This window comes from Gasterosteus aculeatus, chromosome 9, assembly GCF_964276395.1.
Source record: "Gasterosteus aculeatus chromosome 9, fGasAcu3.hap1.1, whole genome shotgun sequence".
NCBI lineage: Eukaryota > Metazoa > Chordata > Actinopteri > Perciformes > Gasterosteidae > Gasterosteus > Gasterosteus aculeatus.
The window spans coordinates 11,419,574-11,441,690 of record NC_135696.1 but is presented as its reverse complement, the minus strand read 5'-3'; the positions used below and the strand labels follow the sequence as shown (position 1 = coordinate 11,441,690).

Genomic DNA, 22,117 nt, shown 5'->3' with positions numbered 1-22,117 from the left:
TGAAATAATACCAAATGTATATGGCTCCTACAGTTAGATTCCAGTGGGGCCAGTACTCCATTAAAGCTGCAGTTGCACTTGCACACCGTTCTTTGGCCTCATAATTAGGGTTGCCACCCGTCCCTTAAAATACGGAATCGTCCCGTAGTTTGAGAATAAAAGAGCGCGTCCCGTCTTGAATCAATACGGGACGGGGTTTGTCCGAGTTTTATTCAATGCACAATCCCATGCAAATAATCCCAGCCGGAGTCAGTGAAGACTCGTCCCTTTTGGCCCCTGATTGGGTAACTCGCTGCCACCGTCGATTTGATTGGCCGTCAACCTTAAACAAACCAATCAGCGCCAGAGGAGGGCGAATCTTTTGGCGTAATGTCGATTTGAAAGAATGGCGGAGGCAGCTCCAGATGTGTGGTCATCACCAATCGCTCAAATGCAAATCATCTTGCACACATCTTGCAAGTATCCTGATATGAAGAACTCATGAACAACGGGAAGCGTGATGATCCGAGTGCCCAGAGGGATGGACATCACTGTGCTCCAATGGGGCTCTCCGAGGATTCTAGGCAGGAGCTGCCTCCATCTTAATAACCCATCAAAAATGCTCCTAGAGACTATAAAACATAAGCGCATTTTGTATTAAGCGCCTTCTTTCCTGTTGTTGTTGCCTAAAATAGGTCCGTGCACGTTAAACTGCAAGAAACAATACTCTTGTTGCAAATAAGCTTTGTCATATTGTTTTGATTTAAGTCTCCAGTCTAGTCCTTGTTTTGCTCGCACGACAAATCATAACCTAATGTTTAAATTGAACTTTAACATCTTGTCTGTATCCATTTTTTGTTTCAGAGGGATACAGAGTGATTTCAATAAAGAAGAACCGTCCAAAACAAAATGTACAAATCAAGGCAAAAATATTTTACCTCGAAAATATCATCTGCTGCCATGTGGCAAGTTCAATGCCTATTCCATGAGATGTCCAAACTAATACACTATATTTGTCCATGCACGTTATATATTTTTGCTTCACAGTACTGTATGTGCATTTACAAAAAGACGATAAGTCACCCATAATGCTCAGATTCTCTGCACCAGAAGATTTTTTTACAACAAAACTGACACATTGCAAAGACTAGAATAGTATCATAAAAAGTATTTGGTTTGGTTCATAAGAAATATTACCTTTTGGCAAACTTAAGAATGCATTCATGACCTTAGAATTGTAGAACCATCACCAGCTTTACGGTTACTTAAAATAAATCAGACTGTTAAGGCTGACACCAGCAGGCACAACCACAGTGGCAGCGATGCAGGTAAGGTGGGAGGGCCTGCAGAGCGTACAATGGAGTGATAGCACTTGCCCACATTTCCGACTGTATCTACAGCTACAAACTCAACAATCTGTGAGCAGCAGGATGCTGTGTAGTTGGCCTGAATGATGGGATCACTCAGCAAGGTGGTTGTGAGGTTTCCACTGCCCTGGCGTAGGGACACGCTCTCTACTCCGGTGCCATTTCCGTCTGAGAGGGTGGCTGTTAGTTTCCACTTGAAAGGGTCACACTGAGACACGTCGCGAGGGCAATCATCAGCCATCACACTGACCACCTCACACAAAGGCGGAACAAAATCTGTAATCTGGGAAGAGAAGAAGAAAATAAATATATTATGTAATTAGTGAATTGCAGTAAATTTCAATCGACATCTTGTGCATAATAATAATACTTTTTGTGAAGAAGTTCATCAGTTTACGTCTTGCTGATTCAACAAACAACTCATTTCAGGACTCAACCCTGCAGCACTCTATTTACTAGTTTATTTCACTCTTTCCATCAGTATATCCAGGAGGTGTCTGCTTACTTTGGTAACAACAGAGAACCTCAAAACGATGTAGTTGGAGTCAGCACCACTGGACGACTTGGCTTCCAGAGTCACAGTGACATCATTGCCTGATGCTGTTGCGGCAGGTGGTGTGATGGTTACAGAGGAATTAGCATATTGTCCAGTTATCAAGGTGAGACTGTCAAGAGAAGACATGAAAGTACACTTTGTGATTACAGGAGCTTTTACTGTGAATAATCCAGGCATTCAACTTTGATTTAAATTTTTAAAAATAAGGGATAGAGGAAGTTCAAATTAACCAATAAACCAGTTATTGATTTCAGTAAGTTACAGCAATTTTTGGACATATTGGCCACTAATGTAAGCAGGTGTAACAAAGCAAACTACTGCCTGAAACCTCTGTAGGCCTAAACTCAAACAAAGGGCTGGGGTTTCACAAAAATACTCCATTCAGATGTAGATTTGGCCTAAGCTTCAGGCAGAAAGAAATGGGTATATTCAAGGTATATCAGTAACGATAAGGATATTTAACAGAGGAATATTTTGAAACAGCTTCCCCTCACCTGGGTGGCTTGGACATGGGGAAGTTCTTGTCGTTTCTGGCGCTGATGGAGTACTGACCACCAGATCCCTGGGTCATGACACTGAAGGGGAGAGTGAAGGTTTTTCCTGGCTCCATACTTTTGTCTGCCACAGCCTAGTTGTCAAATGGAAGTAAAACAATAAAAAAGGGATATTGTTCTTATATAGCACTAAACAATCTATGTTCACGTGTCTTTAATAAAACAAGAAGCTTCTTGTGTGTGTACACAGAAAGCGAGAAGACCAACCTTGATATTCACTTTGGAGACGGACATCTGGGTGGTAGACTGTCTCTGAAAATCGCTCCCTGACACTTTGTCAGTTCCTTTAAGGCTGACCACAAACTCCCCCTCAGGGACGGCGTCGACAGTCACCAGGACGTCCCCGTTGCCCATGTCAGTGATTGTGCTATTTCTAACAGTCTCAGGACCAGATACAGTTACTAGGGAAACGTCTCCTATGGTCACTGAGGATGGACCTTTCCTACCAATCACTGAGAGCATCAGAATGGCCGGCTGGCCTGGGTTTCAGAGGGAAGAAGTGGAGGGGAAAGGTGAGGACAAAAACAAGGGGAGAATTCTTGTTCTTGTGAAAACATGGACGTTGTAGAGTTTTACAAATGTTTGAGGGAACACTCAGCTTCAAACTGGGACAATCCCCCCAAAAAGGGGGACATATGGTCACTTCATGTTATGACAAAACTGTTAGCAACTCTCGCTAATATACAGACATAGAAGACACAGAGCAGGATTTAGCATTTGTTCAGATTCGTGTTTCTATAAATGACGCAAATTTGACAAAAATGAAAACCATAAGCACCTGAGCTTTTTAAGATGATCTTTCTATCTGAGCTAAAAACGAGAAATTTGTCACCGATGTTTCCCCACTAGACACACTAGATGTGTTACCTTCCTCAGACAACACATGCACAGCATTGATTAAACATTAACACGACACGTTTGATGATTGATTTGATGACAGCATCCTAGAGGAAGAAAATCTTACTTACACCCTGACATTGATGATTAATTACATAGTTTCTCTGAACCTGTACAAAGTTCATGATATGCTGCTGTTGTGAAAGAATGTTATTGCTTAGTAAAATGTACCTGCTTGTGGATGACCACTGAGGACTGCGTAACCTGGGTGAGGTCCCCCGAAGCGCTCCACAAAGTCATAGATAAAAGTAATAGTACTTTGACCTGTAAATACAGATAAAACACATTTTTGGTTATCATTATGTGTGAACAAAAACTGTGAATTGATTTGTGTTAAATGTTTTTGACCTATGGGATTCTCCCTTCTAGTAACAATTCATTTAAAAGAATTTCAGGAAATAATTTTATATGTGAAACTTTGTCACCCGAATGTTAGAATTGAATATGAAAATGTTCACGTCTGTTCAGTAAATACAAAAGCTAACAGAGTATCTGACCTGTGACTTTAAGTGTGTATGGTTGGTTGGAAATGATGTTGATCTGCCAGGTCCCTTTCATGCTGTCAGCGTGGAGACGAATTCTCCACAGGTTGCCCACAGTGTTTATGGACCCCAGTTTACCGCTGACCTCATTATGGTTCTGGGTCACACCTGGAAATTTAATGGCATTCATTCATTATTCTTAAATATCTTTTCTCAGCAGAGGAAAAAAAGGAAACCCAATGATTGTCAATGTATTAGGTTTCCTTAAACCAGGGCAAACACCGCAAATTGGAATAGTTTCTTACCTGCCGGGTTGGTCAGCGTGAAAGTAATTGATTGTGCTGTGATGTAGATTGTGATATTTTTCTGAGATTCATCCAACACAAAGGGAAATGTCTCCTGCTTCCCAGGGTTCCTTGCTCGCTGAAGAACTGTCACCTGAGAGAGATGGGGGGGAAAGAAGAGCCTAATGATTTGCACCTTTTTTATTTAACAACAACCGAACGCTAGATGCTTCAGACAGTACATCATATACAACGAAGTGCACCGTTTTACCAGAGCTGAAGTGGAGGTGTCAAGAATGATATCTGTGGCCTGAGGCAGCTGACTCTTAGACACCTCGATGGCCTGGCCTCCAGAGGCCAAAGCCAGATCCTTGTAGTCTTCAAAGGAGTTATCACCCACGGAACGACGGCGCCTCCCGACGGGATTGGTGATGAAGAATGACACCTGTAGAAATCAGGAAGTCTCATAAAGCCTCATAAAACTGAATGAACGCAGGACGTCTCTGGGTGTCAGTCAGTATTTACCGTTGATTTGGTGCTACTGATAAGAGCCATAACAGTGTCCTTGAGATAAATGTCTTTGGCAACAGCATCGGTGAAAACGTAGATGTTGGAGGAGTCAGGAGCACCGGTGAGAGCCACCTGGAGAAATACAACAATGAAACCTGTCACTTCCTTCTTCATCATCACAGTCTTTAATGGAACTTATCTGTATTTCAGTTAGTCAAGATCATAGTTATAGTACCATAAGTCCTGACAAGCACATCTCAGGGATATCATCACCTCCAGACGCCCTCAAGTTATTGATCTCACTTTTCATCTTTTCGGGGTCTCTTGTCCTAATCATAGGTCCAAACTCTACGTACAAAGCACAGAAAAGGGGTTAAGTACCAAGACAAACCTCCGGCTCAAAGTATTTTGTTCAAAAAACAGTTCATACCGGGGTCATTGAATGGCACCAGAATGTACTCTGATGGCTCGTCCTGCGTTCCTTTTTTGCTGTCAATTATTTCGTAAACAGCCTCCCTGGCCGCCTCGATGTCATCTGACATACTGCCAGTGGTGTCAATAACAAAACAAACGACAGATGAGCGAGCAATCCCCATCATTCTGTAAGAAAGAGAAAGAGAGGTGACAATTAAAGGTCATGTAACCCCAGTGGACAGTGAAATCATTAAGTACAACTTTGAGAGGACGGAGTTCTGAACTTCATACCTCAGGAAGTTATTGTCCCCTGCAGCTAACCGGATGTCCTCCAGCAGCTGGAGGCTGGCGGCTGTTGCTACATTCACTGCAGCGTTGTGGAAGGCCACATTGTCGGCGCGGCGCTCATCTTTGTTGATGCCTCCACGAGGTTCTGCTGTGCTCGTCAGGTCACCTGCACCTCCATGGCTACATTTACCTGGAAAAGGGGCAGAAGGGACCGGCAGTTAAACGGTTCGAAAGAGAGCATGTGATTTTTAAAAGTATTTTAATGCGGGAGTTTTGGAATGGTTCTACTGTTTGAAGTGATCATTATTCCAGTTACTGTAGAGTAGGTGATGACAGCAGGGTGGGATTAGAAGACACAGCAGAACGGCAGGTTTTAAGAAAGCCTCAGTGGGATGAATTGAGAGAAATGAATGACTAACGTTTTAAGTATATATAGAGAAAACAGGATATAGAATAATAATAATAGTTAATAACAAACTATTAAAGAAGCTAAAGTTAAGATCATTGGGTAACAGTATAGAGAGAAGCATTTCAATTAACCACAATTGGGGAATGAGAAAGAAAATTTTAGCCTGGAGTGGGGTCTATGGTTCTGGGAATATCTCTAATATCTAAGAAATAAATTGAAGAAGCCAACCAGCTGCTGGAAAAAGATGAATATGCAATTAAGCTGCAACTCCGTTCACTTTGCACTAAATAAAATGGTCTATATATAAATCAGGTGTAATTGTAAAGATCATCTCTGTCTCATAGAGGTAAGTTTTTATTCATAAAACAAGGTTTGAAAAAAATGGAAAATAACCAAAACGCAAGAAAGCATATGATTCATTATGGAAAGTGGGAGTTAAAATTGAATTTTTAGGAATATCATGTCAATTTTGTTTGGAATTAGACCAGGTCGGCCTGATCTGAAGTATTAAGAATTATAGCCAATCATCTAGCAGATGGTCTCATCCACTTATTTTCCCATAAAAGGTTCTTCGGATTGGAAAAATTTAATATTCCTCTTCTTGCTATCGTTGTCTTCCATGTATACATGTAATACTGTTGTCGAAAAAATTACTAGCTGTGGAAATTCTTTTTTTTACCTTTGAGCAGGATTATAATGTGTATTTAAAACAGTTTTCACTGATACCTTTGGGCTTGTCAGCTGATAGGATTCCCATGTAACCTGATGTGAGTTTTTTCTCTTTCAGAATGTTGGGCAGGATGGAATTTGGACACTTTCCACTTGCACAGTCATTGCAGGTGGCAGTGCCGACATCTATACATGAAAAAGGTACACACAATCCACAGTTAGTCATCTTGGGGTTGGTCTTCGGTTAACTGAAACTAATCCACACAGAGTAGCCAATCAGATTGAAGTACATTTTGTGACTCTAGCATGGCCAAATGACAAAACAACACACTCTACTCTTTTCCCGTTGGATATACTCCTTGGTGGAAGTATATACAAAATCTAAAAATATGTGTATATAGTCTACTTTACGTTACCTAATCCACAGAAATATTTTTACATTAATGATCACTGTGTAGGAGACAGACACACAGACCTGCCAGGTTTTCCAGAGGAAGGTCCGGGCGTATGAGGTTAATGTATGGCTCGGTATATCCCAGCTCCACCCAGTTACTGTGGCTGTAGAAGTCCTGATAGTTAATGGAAAAACACACATTAGCACTTTCATACATAGACAGTTATTTCTTTATTATTTCTCTCTCGTTCTGCCTCATTTAACACTTTCTATACACAGCTGATTCTTTCCACCCCTACTACCTGAAGTGTATGAAGGACACGGCCCAGTGTTTCTCTGGCTGCTTGGAAGTTCTCTTTGCGAATGTTCGCCTTAATGGCCACCAGGCCCTCGATGATCAGGCCACGTCCCTCTAGAAAGGCCTCTGAGTTGAAGTGGTGTGGAGCACTGAAATAAATGTAAAAGAAAATCATTTTTAATGCTTAGCAGCGCACGCTGACCTATATTATATTGCCCTGCATAACAGATTTTTCTCCCACCTGTTGACAAAGTCGCGGTCTACTAGTCCATTCTGGGTGTAGATCTCCTGAAGAGCAGACTTAAACTTGGCACCAGACACGTCTCCTGTCGCTGTGGGATCCAGACATGCCTGGACCAGCTCTACAGGAGACGAACCCTGTAGCCAGAGGTCAAAGGCTAGAGGTTACAACTCCAGAATGCAGGGTTCACTTAAGTGTTTACAACAACAAGTCGTACTGTATATGTGGGGCCCACATTGATGCTGGACACAAAAATAGGAATTGGACAAATGACACCCCCCCATATTCTCATGTATTCTCAATTATTTTCTTAGATTTTTTAATAATTTAGGTCAATGTTTGGTTGGTCATAATGAGTGAAGTTCATACAGGCACCTCAGCCAGCTGAAGGGTCTTTTATGAATGCGAGGAGAACATTATGTACTTGTATGTTTTTCTGTTTGTTGTCTGTGAGTATGTTTATGCACGTTTGTTAACTTCCATCCTACCGTGATTTTGAAATCTTGACCAGTTGCTTCAGCCACCGCCCGACATGTCTCTGTCACTTTTTGAATTAGAGACATTCTTGATATGCTGACATGATCGGGACCGTTACTCCGGGAGAGAAAGCCCCATGTGGGCCCTGATAAGACCAAAGTCAGCAAGAAAGTGCCCAGCATGTAAGTCATGATAAATCTACAGCAAGGGAGAGAGAATATAGAGTTACAATGCTGGTTAAATTATACATTAAAAAAAAATTGTACCAAAAGCTGAAAGCCAACTGGACAATAGTTTCCGATAAACACATTGATACACACATGAATAAATAGTCAATTCAAAAAAAAATGAAGTGAATATTATAAATCAATAAATATATATAATAAAAATAAATGAATTACTTTTTAGTTAATGTAATTGAAAATATGTTGCAACGAGTGAATATGTCGCTGCAGTTGGTCATTTAAGAAAACTTATTTTTTCAAATGAATTGAATTCAAAATGTTCTATTAAATGTCAAATTTAGCTATGGTCCCATTAACGGACCCCAACCACCACAGAAGAGTATTCTTTCACTTTCATCTCCAATGTTTTACTAGTTAAAAGTACATTTGTTAACTATTCAGATGTGAATATGAAGATGAATCCATGCATTTAAATATACCTTTTCTCCATTTTTACTGTGTAGAAAAGTGAGTACAAAACAAGTGGAGCCATGTATGTGGACACATAAACAACCAATATAAATTACAACGACGGATGACATAAACAAACTGGACAAAATCAATCTGAGGAGCAAAATGTATATTGATGAATACGTGTGTCTAAACCTTTTGCGATCAGGTAGCTGAGTGAGGAGTGTTGAATGACACTCTGTGGAAATTAAGCTCCAGGTATAAATTAACATTCCAAGTAGTCACTTTCCCCAATGCTGTTCTTGGGTTAATTGACACTTCTCAGTTGACGCGTTGTGTCATCATTATCAGTATACAATATGTTTTAGGGGAACTAGTTCAAACAAGTCCAGCAGACAATGATACATCAAAGATATCATATTTCACTCTCTTACTGCTGTCACATTCCTGTATGCAAATTCCCAGTGTCTCTCTATTGCTTTTAAATTATATTTTCCCATCGCTCAGCAGATGTCCTGTCAGTTTAAAGGGTGGAGCAAGGGGAGGTATGTCTGCAATAGGGATTCAGTGAGTGTCTACATGGCACGAGAGACATGACTTTTAGTACAAAGAGGAATGGGACGCATAAGGAATTCATTATGAAACATTAAACTCCCTCTCTCCTAACATGCGTGGCAGGCCTACTTCTGTCCACGCTGACAAAATACATCCATCGTAGGTATGTTTTTCAATTGCATTAAATTTACAGCTCAGTTTCATATCATGTGATTAAACACAGAGATACTGCACCCAATCATACGTGGTGTTTACTTACAGCTAGCAGGGTTGATGATTTATTTCTATTATACATCTCTAAAACATGTATATATGTTTTATATGTAAATGAGTAGATTCTGATGTAAGATACGGTCTCAACTTCAATCCCGCTGCACCGGAGAAGCAGGTATCTGTGGATATATCTAGCATTGGATGTGGGGCTGACTGACTACAATGTCTTTTGTTTGTCTTGTACTTACACTCTATAGTCAGTTTATCACCAGGTTTATCTACCTAGGCACATACGGTATATCTTTTTTAAAAAGAGCAGTACAATTATTGCTTCCTTCATAGAAGTAATACTGTTAAAAATGCCTGTTGAAACGGTTTAAAGTGAGGTGTTGATTCATCTTTATGTTTTCTATGGAACTGTTGCACTGTCTCTTCATAGACGTGTTGAGACGTGTCTCTAACATGTAAATGGGTGTAGGGGGAATATAATGTGTATGACAAAAATAGGTCAGTTGATCATTTGTAATAAATGTCAAAAGCAGAGCAGCAGCGAGTGGTTACAGTGTCAAACGCGTAGAGATGTGGAGCCAACTGCTATGTCAATATCGACAACATGAAAGAGCACTACTACAATTGTGTACGTTGACAACTTGCCGGGAAAGTCTTTGACATACTCTCACAGTATTTGCTTAACTAACGAGCTGGTATGTGGTCAGACCACTGGAACAGGATTAGACATGTTTGAAAGGGACAGTGTAGTGTGTGTGTTCCCTTTCTATGTCGGGTTACAAGACAATGTGGAATGTGGAGAGATGATACTGATGAATATAATATTTGATATTGTGTGAGACTCGTTTGCAAACCTACTAGGTAATATATGAAGCTGTTTCCCCTAGAAAATCCCCAGATAGCCCCTCTATTGTGTTAGTGTGTTGTGCCACTTGAAAGGCTGCATTAAAGGATGCTAACGTGTGGAATGTCCTGGCACAATGTGGACCATGGGAGACCGAAGGCGCACTAGCATTCTGCTAACAATAATAATTATGTTCAAGAAGGTTCATCTCCTGTAGTCATGTCCGCCATGCCGTTATTTTCATTTAACTTAATTGTATTTGATACAATTGTATTTATTTTCATGTTAGTAAAAATAGATTTGTAATTCAACTTTAGGTTAACTGAGGTTATTTTAGGGTGCTCATGTCATTGTTGTATATCATTAGAAAAGCGAGTGCTGATCTATCAGCAAATCCATTGTTCATATCATCGCCCATCATTGTTTTAGTTTAGTAATTGTTTTTTTACTAAACAACCATAAAAGTATCCATCAGCCCCAGTCAAAAGACGTGTGCTCCAAAATTCTGAACCCTAAATGATTTTCATCATCTCTCCATTAGCTATTATCTTTCAGATCAGCAATGTCAAACACAACCCCCATCTCGGATACCTCAGAGGGACAGCCAATCTGTCCCCTGCTACAGCTGATGAAGGAGCACAGACTCAACAACAACACACAGGTCAACTTGGTCATCGTTTTCATCCATGGTCTGGTCTCCTGCCTGGGAATCCTGGAGAATGCTGTCATCCTCTGGGTGGTGGGCTTCCGCCTGCGGCGCCGCACGGTGGCGTCCGTCTGGGTGCTGAACCTGGCCACGTCTGACTTCCTGGCAACTCTAACGCTGCCCCTCTTCACCTTCTACCTTTGGTCGTCTCATAGCTGGGAGCTGGGTAGCCTACTTTGCCAAACGCAGGCTTCCATCTTCTTTCTGAACATGTTTGTGTCAGCTTTCCTGCTGGCAGCCATATCAGTGGACCGCTACCTTCTGGCAGCCAAGCCGGTGTGGAGCTGGAATCATCGCTCAGTGGCAGGAGCATGGAAGGTGTGCGTGTTGGGATGGCTGTGGGCCGTCATTAATACAATACCGTACTTTCTCTTCCGCTCAGTTACAGAGAAAGAGGACGGGAGGAAACTGTGCTATCATAATTTTGCCTTGTATACATCGTCTCTGGAGAGAGATTGCAAAGTGAGGCAAGCAGCAACAGCCATCTCCAAGTTGCTTTTCGCATTCCTGTTTCCCCTGATGGTCATTGCAGGGAGCTACATCCAAATTGTTCTCAGCCTGAGGAACAGGAGCAGAAGGAGGAAGCAGAGTGCCAGCCGGCCCACTAATACACTAATTTCCTCCAACAAAGATGGGGCATCTGGAACTCCAAATACCCCTACAACCATCAAAAACACTAATATCATTCTCAACCCTCTGGCCTCCGACTCATCTTCACACCTGACACCTGCTACCCTTTCCCCCACCGCCTCCAATCAGACACATCACAGTCAGATGTCCCAGAGTTTCACCAAGATGGTGACATTTGTGATTGCAGCATTTGTCCTGTGCTGGGCCCCCTATCACATCCTCTGCGTGGTTGAAGTGACAGCCCATTATTGGCTCAAAAATCTCAACCTGGTGGAGGTGGGACTGCCCTTGGCAACGACCTTTTCGTTCTTGAACCCTGTGTTGAACCCCGTCTTATACGCCTTCAGCTGTCCCAACTTCTGTGTGAGAATACGGCAGAGTCTGGGTGCGGCGTTTGACGGTCTGGTAGAAGAGGAAGGTGGGTTGCTGATGGTGCCGGGGAAAAGTTTAAGAGCTCATGTCAGACGTATGAGCATTCGAGGGTCCGCAAAGCGTTCACAATCCCCCCTTCAATCACCTGACAGTCAACCGCCCGTTCCTCTGCCTTTTCGACGTCTAGGCCTCAAAGACGCTCTCATGCAGCATTCAACACAACCATCAGAAGATTAAGTGCAACACGGCTGTTTTTAATTGAGTGGAAATCAATCAAGAATCATGTGTTCAACGGCCGTCCTATGATCTAATGCACCAAAGCTGTGGACACAAAAAAATGGTTGTTGAATTACTTGTATAACGTATAGTTGTAGTAGCGTTGTAAGCCATAAGAGGAGCTGGCTCTATAAGGACAGAAATGTCTGTTGCTTTGTCCATCCGGCATGTTCTTCCAAACTAAAATATCGTAATTGTTGGATGGATTGTTGTGAAAATGTTGGCAATATTTTTTGTAGCCAGTTGTTGAATCTTATTAAGTAGTAATCCCCTAATATTTTCTCTAGTGCCACCATTTGTAACATCCTCAACATGTTAGCTAGAGGATGGTAGTATTTAGCTTGATGTCTGTTTCGCCTCACAGAGCAGAAAGATTATGTATAGGAACGTACTAATAATTGCCTTTTGACTTTATTTAATGTTGTCAAAATGGCCTTACTCATGACATGTATGTAATCTCTTTTCGCTTGTTTGTGCGCTTTGGTATTAAATTATATGTATTAAATACATTTTGTTTCACCAAATAATGTTTTTTACTTCAACATGTATTTAAATAGAACATGAGGAGAATAGTAAGCAAACGGTTGACGTGATAAACGTGTCCTGCTGCGTTGTTCTAATACCGATTTCAGCCACTAGACAGCAGTACATCCTCAATTACATAATCAGACATAACATGAAATGTAGGATTATGCTTTCTAGACAGTGTAATCCAGGTGAATTTTAAAATTGAACTCTTGAACGTCTGAACAATTTTTTGAGAGATTGTATTTAATCATTTCTTTTTGATTGAGTGTTTCAATGTTGTCACATTTGTGTGGTTCTATCACACACAATTGGATCCAACCCTGCACACAGAGGCTGAGGTGTAATGTAGGCCACTGCCGCATGGGATTACCATAGAGGTAGTTGTAATTTAGAGAGAATATTAGAGAGAAGATCCAGAATGTAAAGACAGCGGGATTAAACCTAACGGACCAAACTGGCATGCAAAGCTCCACTTTCCTCTCAGCCATTCAGTTAAGATTATTTAGGCTCTTTCTTGCTTTGGAATTATTTCTTCTTTCTCCCCTTCTGTGTCATGTACTTTATGTAAAGTTGGCAGATTGAGCTCAAATTGTAAAAAAAAAAAAAAAAGGAAGGTGGGAAGAATTTAAGAACAAAATTGTCACCACATGCATCCTATAAGCAGTTTTACAATCAGTGGCATTAAATAATATGATTTCAGAACAAGAATTTAAGAAAAGTTCAGTTAAGATGTAAATCAAATTTGGCCACATAGTCATAAATAATTATAGCTTTACTCTTTAATTTACTACATGGGTTAGTTAAACCACTCCAATTTAGAGTAAATTAAAAGGAAATTAGTAATCTAGTAGTATTACTAATTCCCTTTAATGAACACAAAATTATAGTATACAGTGCATCCGGAAAGTATTCACAGCGCTTCACTTTTTCCACAATTTGTTATGTTACAGCCTTATTTCAAAATTGATTAAATTCATTATTTTCCTCAACATTCTACACACAACAACCCATAATGACAAAGTGAAAACTGTTTTTTGCAAATTTTTGCAAATCTGTTCAAAATAAAGAACGAAAACATAACATGTACTTAAGTATTCACAGCCTTTGCCATGACACTCAAAATTTAGCTCAGGTGCATCCTGTTTCCACTGATCATCCTTCAGATGTTTCTACAACTTGATTGAGTCCACCTGTGCTAAATTCAGTTGATTGGACATGACTGAGAAAGGCACACACCTGTCTATATAAGGTATCACAGTTGACAGTGCATATCAGAGCATAAACCAAGCCATGAAGTCCAAGGAATTATCTGTAGACCTCCGAGACAGAATTGCATCGAGGCACAGATCTGGCGAAGGGTACAGAAAGATTTCTGCAGCATTGAAAGTCCCAAATAGCACAGTGGCCTCAATCATCCGGAAATGGAAGTAGTTTGGAACCATCAGGACTCTTCCTAGAGTTGGCCGCCCAGCCAGACTGAGTGATCGGGGGAGAAGGGCCTTAGTCAGGGAGGTGACCAGGAACCAGATGGTCACTCTGACAGCTCCAGCGTTGTTATATGAAGAGAGGAGAACCTTCCAGAAGGACAACCATCTCTGCAGCACTCCACAAATCAGGCCTGTTTGGTAGAGTGGCCAGATGGAAGCCACTCCTCAGTAAAAAGCACATGACAGCCCGCCTGGAGTTTGAAAAAAAGCACCTGAGGGACTCTCAGACCATGAGAAACAAAATTCTCTGGTCTGAACTCTTTGGCCTGAATGCCAAGCGTCATGTCTGGAGGAAACCAGGCACTGCTCATCACCTGGTCAATACCATCCCTACAGTGAAGCATGGTGGTGGCAGCATCATGCTGTGGGGATGTTTTTCAGCGGGAGGAACTGGGAGACTAGTCAGGATTGAGGGAAAGATGAATGCAGTAATGTACAGAGACATTCTCGATGAAAACATGCTCCAAAGCGCTCTGGACCTCAGACTGGGGCGACGGTTCATCTTCCAACAGGACATCAACCCGAAGCACACAGCCAAGATAATAAAGGAGTGGCTTCGGTACAACTCTGTGAATGTCCTTGAGTGGCCCAGCCAGAGCCCTGACTTAAACCCGACTGAACATCTCTGGAGAGATCTGAAAATGGCTGTGCACCGACGCTCCCCATCCAACCTGATGGAACTTGAGCGGTTCTGCAAAGAAGAATGGGAGATACTTCCCAGAAATAGGTGTGCCACGCTTGTGAAATCATCCCCAAGAAGACCTGAGGCTGTAATTGCTTCCAAAGGTGCTTCAACAAAGTATTGAGCAAAGGCTGTGAATACTTAAGTGCATGTCATGTTTTCGTTCTTTATTTTTAACAGATTTTCAAAAAACTGTTTTTACTTTGTCATTATTGGTTGTTGTGGTACAATGTTGAGGAAAATATTAAATTTAATCCATTTTGGAAGAAGGCTGTAACATAACAAAATGTGGAAGAAGTGAAGCGCTGTGAATATTTTCCTGATGCACTGTATATATTATACATATACACATTTGCAGGGCATACAAGCATGGATAGATAGATACATAGAAAAATATAGTGCATGTATGTATATTGAACAAGAATAATTTGCATACTAATTCAACCAAAGAGAAATAATATTAATGAGAAGAAATGCAGCATGTATATTATAATGTGTACTTATGTAAAAATAATCAAGACTCTTATAATGTTTAGCTCATAATCTGTGTGTGTGTGTGTGTGTTCTCTACCACGTTTACTTGGTTTATTAAGCAGCAACCATCATTTTAGGCACCCAGATGGCAAAAAGGGTTACGTTACATTTACCGTCGACAAGGAACTGATCGGAATGTGATCCTTATCTATTTTCTCTTCAAAGTGGAGGTAAAGAATGTCAAGAAAACCCCTGTATAGTATAAACACATTGTAACAACGTTACTTAAGTAAATTAAGAAAGTCCACATATTAACAAAAATTAATGTGCACGTTTCAGTGTTAGTATTTTACTTACCTTTGGGCACCAAAGCAGGATTTGATTTGCTCTCAAGTTTAAAGCCAAAGACAGAGGGTGTTCTTTTTTGTCCGACTATATAGTTGCAGCAGCATGTTACAGCTTGCACTTTTGCAGAGGAAGTGGGAGGGAACTTGGTTTTTAAATAAGATTTATGGTCTTGGGTTGTTTTTCTGAAACAATAACCTTCCTTGTGATTCATTCGATCGGAAATTGCAACACACATTAACACAGATATAGTTGTGAATTTAAGGTACTGTTGCACAACTGGTGCCATTCCCTTGCATTGATTTATGAATGCCCTTGTAATTAAACAATAGCTTGGCTGAAATTGTTACTGATACTTGACATATTATGGCATCGACATTTTTAATAAGCTGATGATTCAACCAGGAGAGTTCAATCCAATCCACAGTGTAGAAGTGTGAGTTTGTGGGACGTTTACTTTTATCTGTAATCAAGGTTGTCCAAATTCGTGCCAATGAGCAGCTATTTCGCAATAATTATCCTGTTTACATGTTTACTACAGTGGACAGTTTGAATATCTTCTAAGAATATGATTATTGCTCAGTCGGTCATTAAATATGGGCAGCTAAGTTCATGGGTTCGGTCGTATAAAACGCTATCGGCATTCTATTTCAGCTACTTGTCAGCTCTTGATCCGCTGAGCTCTTCTCTCTGGTGTTTTTCTCCTTTTCGGGGATCCGTTGTGGGATCTGGATTTAATGATATTTTAATGCACAAAACAAGCAAGCAGAGATTGTGCCAAAAGTTGAAAAATCAAATGAGAAAGTTTGAACAAACTGAAAGCCCCTCCCACCAGTGTTTGGACTCCAGAGGGGGATTCTGCAGAACTCGGCATCACGGCTCCTTGATTATCCGGGTTTAGAATGGATACCAATCGCCAAAGATTTTACACTATTTCGATGTTCTACATGTGTACTAAATGTTGAAATTGAAAACGCTTTAAACTGCATTCCTTCTTTAAAATTTCAACCAAAACTGTTGCTGCCTACAACAGTGTCGAAGGCGACAAGATCAGATAGGAAAATAAATATGGGATTATCAGAGATGTCGCATACTCGGAAAGAAAATAGTGGCAAGCTCAAATAAGACAACTGAAATACGTCTATTCTTTTGAATTTTTTGAAATGTTGAATCAATTGAAAAGTGAATGTATCCCCACATGCAGGGAGATACACATGAATTAACATGCTAATGAACACCCCAGGTTCACAAAAACAGACATCTTCTGAAGCTGAATGATCCTCTTTGTGATGTAGGTGTATTTACCAGAGGTGGAAAGAGTACTGAAAATTTGTACTCAAGTACTGTTACATTGCTGAAATGGCACTCAATTACAAGTAAAAGCACTAGTGTTAAAAAATACTTAAGTAAAAGTACAAAGTACTCTTCTCATAAACTACTCAAAGTACAAATTACTTTTTGACCGATGGATGTTTTATTGCATCGTCAACAGCAGACATTCGATGTTTAAAATTCAAATTCAAAGCACATTTCTCAGACGAACAATATAGAAAAATTAGAGGCAATTTTACGGTGGCCGACACGCGCCAACGTGTTGCAAACAGCAAAACAAATCCAACTGTAAAACGCCGCAAGAGAAAAATGCGGCAATCAAAAAAACACAAAGAAACGCAACGGAAGTTCGCCAGGCCACTAGGGGGTCTCGACCTGTGGGACAGTGGATGGACTATGGGAGATCGACCATAGTAACGACGGAGAGGAAAGTTAATGTCCTTTATGTCTTTTATAAACACTTGGCCGTAATCATAATCCTCATTCTTTCTTTTAATAATCTCCTTCCATTTCTTTTTCAAATTCTCAGTCCACTCTTTACACCGCTGTGTATTTTACCTCCAGAAACATTTGCCTGCTGAAGCAGCGAGTTGGCCTTTGCTTATATTACATCTTAGAATAATTGCGCCGTCACGATCTGACAGCCAATGCATTGCGTTGAAAAAAAAAAATCTGACGGTTTGAATATTATTTTAAATTGTGGGCATATCCAATAGCGACTTTTGATTTTAAAAGTAGCAACGTAGATTACATGGTGTAAATTGTACTCAAGCATGAGTAAAATTACACACTTGAAGAAAATACTCATAAAAGTACAAGTACCCCAAAAATCTACTTACTTACAGTAACGTGAGTATTTGTAATTCGTTTCAAATCCACCCCTGATATTTACAGGGAGAGAAACAAACAAAAAAGATGGATGGAAGCTGACGGATGTAAAAGTGATTATTCAGATACGGGGGGGAGGGATGAGAGGAGGAGCAACAACAGGGAAAGATACGCCTCAGATTATCAACCAGCGTCAGATGCTCTAGGGACAGATAAAGAGGAAGAGTGGACAATAGTGTGACAGGAAGAGGCAGAGAGAAAGAGGACGTCTCTGTGTGTGCGAGCTGGGCTGCAAAGATGACCGAAGCCAAAAGCATATCATCCGTGGAGGTGTCAGAGGGGAAGTTAGTTAAGAAGGTCAGTGGATGCACACGCCAACATCTACCTTGCATTGATCAGCTGCCTAGATCCTGAGATTGCTGCTACTGGTGCCATCACAAACCCAACATGATATATTGTCGTCTGAAGCCCGGCCGGCAAGGACAGCGTATTTACTTTATTCGTTTATGCAAATAATATTTCTGTTTTCTTTAATCAATTAAAAAGCAATATAATTTAAGAGCAATTCTATGTGTGTAAGAAATTATCATTCTCATCAATATTGTTGTTGAATTTCTAAACTGGTAAATACATGTTAAATGCTATTTATGTGGATGTGATTTCAACCACAGTGAGCCAGTAGATCTCAAAGTGTGCAATGATTTGAACATATTTCAATTAGTTCAGTCATATTATCTGCTTGTGAGACAACATTTCTATTTACACCTTTCTGTTCATCCTCTGTTCTCCAGGGTTCCATAAAGAAGAAGATTGAATCATTGAGGCGATGGAGTTCAGCTAGCATAAAGAGGAATCCAAGGCCCAAAGCTAAGACCCTGAGTCTGTCATCGCCGGTGGGAGACCCCGACGAACTCTGGCTGCAGGAGGGAGACAGGAGAAAGCTGCGACCCATCGTTGACTCGGTCTTCGGACAGGTAAGACACCCAACTGGAGACTACAGGTAATCCAGGTGTCTCAAAAGAAATACGCAGAATTTGAGCGTCAACTGCATATATCGTGTGTAAGAGCAGAATGTGACATTCTATTAGTCTGATGGCCCATTATAGTGAAAAACAATTTCCGCTTTTGCTTTACTTTTACAGAAGAGTCTGAAGTTGAATAATAGTATAAATGAAAAAAAAACACATCCATTAGGAGTCATACCAAGCCGCTTTTTTTCATACATCATCAATTCAATTGAGGAATGTGTCAATGCGTGGGTCTGGAAGTTCACAGTGTGTAATTTAAGAGCAACAGGTCCTCAGAGTACTGGACCTTCAAATCAACGGGAAGCTCCCAAGCAGAAAGCAAAAAGAGGGCGGAGCTCTAAGTGAACGAGTCCCTAATTATTTACAATGGCAATAAATTAATCCACTCTAGTTTAGAGAAAGAGAGCTCTGCTGCTGCTTCTGTGTTCTTCCCTCTCTTCTGCTTTTCTTTTCTTACCGTGTACAGTTGTAATTTCTCACAGGAGTCTGACATTCGTTCTGCAACAGATGGAGCAAATAATGAGAAAGTGAAAAGAAGGAATGGGTGGCTGAACGATGCCTGGATGTCACAAGGAAAGAGAGGGAAGAATGATTGCGTTGTAAAGGGAGATTACGGCTTAAATGAATGAGAGGACAAGAGTCGATTAGACATACGTCACTCAAACAACATCATTCAAAGCACACTTAAGGCGCCAGATTATTTCTGCTGACAAGCATGAATGTGTTTGACAGATACAGCACATCACACTGTAAATAACGGCCCAGTCAGCCAGTGAGAGATTCGATCCTTTTTAAAGTTATGACTCATGACAGCATGCTAATCCATATTTTACAGAACTTTAACTTGTCCGTTTGATTCTGAACTTTAAAATGCAAAACATGGTTTATGGGCTTATTGTTAAGTTACTGCTGAGAAGGCAAAGTGAATATTCCTATGAGAGATGGAAAAACATTTTGAGAGTACATATTTTTTATTTGATTGAAATCAAACACTACAATCAATTTAGAGGGCAAGAGAATAGCATTTATGAAAGGCTCAAAACTGTTCTTATTAACTCTGAATCTTAGGGTGTGTTTACTCCAACACTCATTCACCCTTTCAGTTTACAATGAATCCTACTCTTTCTCACCCGTGTGTGATTGTGTACTTGCCTTGTTTTGTCATTTCAGTCACACATCTGGCCAATGGATGTCTTCATAACATTTTAGTCATTCTATGAACCGTACAACATGTGCATGTTACTTGCATTTGTCCACTATGGTAGTTGAACAGGCTGAAGATGTGACAGTGTGTATGAACAGATTAGATTATTTCACTCCTCAACCTTTTTACCCAAATGTGTTTTGAAGGAAAGCATCCTTTGCGCCCTCTACACTACATGACCACGAATCCATAATTACTCACTGTTTTCACCATTGAACTTTTTTTCAATGCAGAATGTAATATCAAGGTCAGAAAGACAAGACATGTTTGTACAAGCTCTGCAAATTTACACATTGAAGCCTACTCAGATTAGGTAACCCTGCATCACTATGAGTCCTCATAGTGTTAACTAGTGTCAGAATGCAGCCTCATCATCTGGTCCTGAATAAATGTAATATAGCTTTAACAATGCTTTGAAGTAAAAAAAAAAAAAAACCTTGAACTTTAACAAATTCAATTTCCACTCTATTTACCACTCTCGGCATTCCTTAAAATTAATACTTTTACTGAACTTTGACTGAAGTTGCATGTTTTATGCTGGAATTTCATACTGCAATACCACAGGGAAAACATGTTTCATATTCTTATACTGTGGTTTTGCAATATTTGAGGCACAGTTTTGTGGTAGAGTAAAATTTACTCATATTCATCCATTTGATTAATAAATCTCTTGTCCACTGAAATTAGCTGAACCAATGCCTCGGTGGCAGTCTTACGGCCAGCTTTGATTCCTATACTCCTGGATGGAGATAAACAACATGCAGTACTAACGTTGCAGCGATTACTTTATCCCTTCATCCTATTTTTGCAGAGAATCTCTAATCCTTGGAACCTCTTGGAACGTTCAGGTCACAGTTAAATGCATAAACCAAAATTTGGACGGATGGAATAGCCATTATCCTCCTTTTGGGGATGTGTAAACGGGCGGGAAAATGAGATTAGGCAATGTGGGACAATTAAGACAACCATATGTGGTTGCAGTCTGTGATGTGATGTGCGGTTTAATGGAAATTGTCTACTGACTTTATCATCACTTGTTTATTTAATGAACTATTCTGCCTTGGACTTCTACATCTTGCGACCTAATTAATATTAGAAAATTAGAATGAATTTTGTGAAAAGTTAAATTCCCTGTTGTGTTGTGTCCTAAATGTGTCAAGTAGTTGAAGTCTCTATTTTCAGTGTCACAACTCAAACCAATATTAACTCAGCAGGGCTCAGCTCAATTTGCCTCATCTTAATTGTGCAACTCACAGATTAATTAAGCAGATATACTGTTTTCTTTCATTTGCCAGAGAGATCAGCACACATTCAAGGTAAGAAGGCAATGTGTTGAGCAATGTGTTGTGCAACGTTCAACGTGCATGGACGGTGAGAAAGCGATGTCTGATGTCAAACAGGCTCCGTATACTGCACATACAGTATGTAGGATTATTACCCAGCTAGACACTGCAATCATGGTAAATACGTTGTGCTGTATGCAAGTTTTACCAGTTGGTTGAGAAATATTAGCACTGCTGGCTGAAACTTGTTCAGAGCCACAGTCTGACTGAAGTTTAATTTCTGCACAGCAGAATGCTTCATTGTTCGGTGTAAGAGAGCTTCTGCGTAGTTTGCTGTCAAGGCTACCCTGTTTTTTTCATTTGAAATGATTTACAGTATTTACAACACATCTTTGTCAACTTGCATACATTATTGAATGCAATCATGTTTTTTCTTGCCGATCTGGCAAGTGGTTATAATCTTTATCTTTCAATGTGGCAACTCAAAAAAATAATTGGCAGAACTCAAGAGCTCAATTCACTTAATATGACACCTTTGATCACACTCGCTGTGGCTCACTTTGCAGACATCTTGGCAGATAGACATCTTTGCAGTTTACAAACAGAGAGATCAGTGCATTTTCTAGGTCAAAAGGTGCGATCGATATGTATGGATGTTGCATACTGACGTTGCATGCTATACTTACCAAGACTGAATGGTCGGATGAACACTTTATACTCATGACGTCAAACAGGTTCAGTATTCTGCACATGTGTAGGATAATTAGCTGTATTTAAAGACGTAGGATCATGGTAAATACTTCTTGGTAAATGCAAGTGAGGACATACTATCTGTGCAGGCTGTAACTCATTTGTAGCGCAATCTAA

The 22,117-nt window shown here is 40.3% G+C and overlaps 2 protein-coding genes across 5 annotated transcripts in view; one reads left to right on the top strand and one right to left on the bottom strand.

Moving 5' to 3' along the window:
* Positions 1-15,706, bottom strand: part of LOC120824969 (von Willebrand factor A domain-containing protein 7) — a 30,975-nt gene extending 15,269 nt beyond the window's left edge. The window contains exons 1-18 of the mRNA XM_078080582.1: positions 15,588-15,706; positions 7,831-8,017; positions 7,343-7,479; positions 7,106-7,250; positions 6,885-6,978; positions 6,467-6,595; positions 5,335-5,521; positions 5,060-5,229; positions 4,865-4,977; positions 4,645-4,761; positions 4,391-4,564; positions 4,141-4,273; positions 3,851-4,003; positions 3,525-3,617; positions 2,664-2,935; positions 2,397-2,530; positions 1,852-2,011; positions 1,336-1,629 (exon numbers count right to left, since the gene is read on the bottom strand). Coding sequence (XP_077936708.1) covers positions 1,336-1,629; positions 1,852-2,011; positions 2,397-2,530; positions 2,664-2,935; positions 3,525-3,617; positions 3,851-4,003; positions 4,141-4,273; positions 4,391-4,564; positions 4,645-4,761; positions 4,865-4,977; positions 5,060-5,229; positions 5,335-5,521; positions 6,467-6,595; positions 6,885-6,978; positions 7,106-7,250; positions 7,343-7,479; positions 7,831-8,010 — 2,685 coding nt within the window. The 5' untranslated portion in view covers positions 8,011-8,017; positions 15,588-15,706. The remainder of the gene's footprint in view (positions 1-1,335; positions 1,630-1,851; positions 2,012-2,396; positions 2,531-2,663; positions 2,936-3,524; positions 3,618-3,850; positions 4,004-4,140; positions 4,274-4,390; positions 4,565-4,644; positions 4,762-4,864; positions 4,978-5,059; positions 5,230-5,334; positions 5,522-6,466; positions 6,596-6,884; positions 6,979-7,105; positions 7,251-7,342; positions 7,480-7,830; positions 8,018-15,587) is intronic.
* On the top strand, positions 9,028-20,387 carry LOC120824971 (prostaglandin D2 receptor 2). 4 transcript variants are annotated; one of them, XM_040186199.2, is made up of 2 exons: positions 9,028-9,168; positions 10,617-12,581. In XM_040186199.2, the coding sequence occupies exon 2, from the start codon at positions 10,638-10,640 to the stop codon at positions 12,018-12,020; it is 1,383 nt and encodes a 460-aa protein (XP_040042133.2). In that variant the 5' UTR covers positions 9,028-9,168; positions 10,617-10,637; the 3' UTR covers positions 12,021-12,581. The 4 variants fall into 4 exon arrangements, 2 of the variants coding, with proteins under 2 accessions (XP_040042133.2, XP_040042132.2); XM_040186198.2 differs by having other exon boundaries at positions 9,030-9,172; XR_013450739.1 differs by lacking the exon at positions 10,617-12,581 and adding an exon at positions 18,527-18,665 and having other exon boundaries at positions 9,035-9,172.
* The last annotated feature ends 1,730 nt before the right edge of the window (positions 20,388-22,117 follow it).